The sequence below is a fragment of the Pinus tabuliformis genome, chromosome 8, assembly GCF_031772625.1.
Source record: "Pinus tabuliformis cultivar Carrire ecotype Pingquan chromosome 8, CPIR1, whole genome shotgun sequence".
NCBI classification, from domain to species: domain Eukaryota; kingdom Viridiplantae; phylum Streptophyta; class Pinopsida; order Pinales; family Pinaceae; genus Pinus; species Pinus tabuliformis.
The window spans coordinates 591,329,547-591,331,910 of NC_142294.1; the positions used below are offsets into that span (position 1 = coordinate 591,329,547).

Consider the following 2,364-nt stretch of genomic DNA (forward strand, 5'->3'; position numbering starts at 1 on the left):
AAGCTTCTTTTGTAAAAAGCCAAATCAGCCCACACAATATAGATATAGATGTGACAATGTTTTCTTTGAATTCAATTCATGCATTTTTCCATTATTGTACTTGTGTGACATCTCTCCTCCTCTCGCAACATTCTTGGTTCATGGATTTTGGTCCCAAAGTCCGGATCAGATCATGAATTCATTTACATTTAAGGATGGTAAGCAATAATGATGGTCTCCAAGGCTAATATGACCACCACTAAATTATGATATAAGTGTCATTATGAAAACCACATTTAATATAAATAAAAATATTTTAAACAAATTTAACAATATTGAATATAAATAAAATATATTTTTAACAAATTTTATTAAATATGTAGATTGATTGTCCTGGAGTATGCCGTAAAATTGTTTTTGCCTGGCTAAGAGCTCGTTTTCCTCTGACGCAAGGAAACAGTTTAACGGCCCAAGACCCAGAAGCATCTAGCAGGAGTGAAAGCCTGCTCCGTTACGGACCACCAGCTGGTTATTACAGGTGGCGTGGTCAAACCGACATTTGCGGATAGCAGCCAGAGATGGTTGTCCTCACTGTTGGTTTGATCCCTAAGTTTGATAGGTTTTCCCACCTTCGGAAAAAAAAATGCAGATTAATTTCTACTTACACAAGTTAATTAAAATGGTCGATTACTTTTATGAATCTGGTAAATATGTCGGATTTCGGCGACCATGAACATTAATATACAAGCTGAAGAAGTATATGTATGTCTCTGCTGTGTGTATTGTATCTCTTCCACTAAATGAATGGATGACAAGAATAATTTAAGAACCAGTAATCATGTACAAAGATCAATTTCATTATGAAACAGTAGCTATTCTCTACACGATTTAGTGGGATTTCAACCCATGGATGTATTTACACCAATCATTTAGGCCTTTTTTGGGGGCATGAAAAAGACCTCTAGGGATGAGGATCAAGGAAAAACAGGCGAGGAAACACCTCCATTTTTCAGAGTCTGTGTCTCTGAGCGACTTGAACTTGTAATACTGCGATTTGTCTTAATCTGTTAAGGGTGAATGGAGGCCACTGCTAATAACAGTGGCTCTGCACAAAGGGCAGGAAGAGTTATTGATAGTACATGGAAGAAGCCACCTATCAATGCAAAAAATGTGAAAATAGTGTCTGCAGCTTGGAAGAATTCGGACTTCATCCTCCTCCCCAATACACCCCAAACAGATTGCACATGGCGATGCAGATGAGCCAGAGTCTGATTTTTTTAAACACCCGAACTTGCCTTGGGGCAGCGCTTTGATCATCCTGGATCGGCTGGACAGAGTACTCTTCTCGTTGGGATTAGGTGTGGAGCGGTTGCTATTAACATTGATATTAATATTAATCCGGCCGAGCAATATGGAGAATCCCACAAGGACGGCAAGCAATCCGTTGAGAAGCTGCAACCCAGGGAGGACATGCTCATTTACACACTCCATCGCATGTATGGCGCTCTCTAAGACACTAGTACCCGCTGCCAAATCCAAGAAACCCACGGAAATCCACAAGATAAATCCTGCGCCAGTGCAAAGCGCATAGATTGCAATGGATACCAACGCAGGGTTTAATTTGGAGAGCGTGCCGACGCCATTCAGCATACGCACTGTTAAACGCTCGATCTTGGATTTTACAGAATCCCAGCATTGAAAGAGCGCCTGGACCTTTAGAACTGAAAGCGCAGTCTCTGCCAAGGCCAATGCCATGTGTTCTATTTGCACAATGCAAACAATTTCGCCGCGCTTGGAGCAGATGTTGGCCGTGCCGGCAGCCAATTTGATGAAAACCCGAAACCCGTCTAGCCTAAATATAGAGATTAGTGCTCAGCCTCATATTGTTGTCTGTGCGATCAGATATTTGGGGTTTAAATTTCCGGATCGGACAAAGCGATTTGACAGGTTGAATAATTGGGAATATGGATAAATTTACAGTAAATCATAATCTGAGGTGTAAGCTAGGGAACTCTTCTAGCTTTATCTAGTTCAAATTTTAGGTATAGCTGGAATTCAAATATACCCATGTTAGAATTTCATTTTCGAAATTTTGTTTTATTTTCATTTCCTCTCAACATCTTGCTGAATCTCATTATCAAAAATTTGATTCAGAAAGCTTGATAAAATTCAGTCCATTTAAAATCTTGATTTTTTTCAAATAACCAAATTTATGTAAAAAAAGTGGGCTTCCAAACTAACAACATCAACCCCGGTGATTAAACTGATATTTCCAGAATGATGGTTATTTAGAATTTACTATATTGTTATACCAAAACCCCTATAGTAAATTAAACTAATAACATTTCCTGAGTGAGGGATTATTCCCATAATCCACAAAATTGA

The 2,364-nt window shown here is 39.0% G+C and overlaps 1 protein-coding gene across 1 annotated transcript; it reads right to left on the reverse strand.

Annotated features, from left to right (window-relative positions):
- Window positions 1–818: 818 nt before the first annotated feature.
- LOC149236853 (uncharacterized) lies at window positions 819–1,850 on the reverse strand. The gene has a single exon (XM_089461638.1). The coding sequence runs from the start codon at window positions 1,732–1,734 to the stop codon at window positions 1,039–1,041; it is 696 nt and encodes a 231-aa protein (XP_089317764.1). The 5' UTR covers window positions 1,735–1,850; the 3' UTR covers window positions 819–1,038.
- Between the last annotated feature and the right edge of the window lie 514 nt (window positions 1,851–2,364).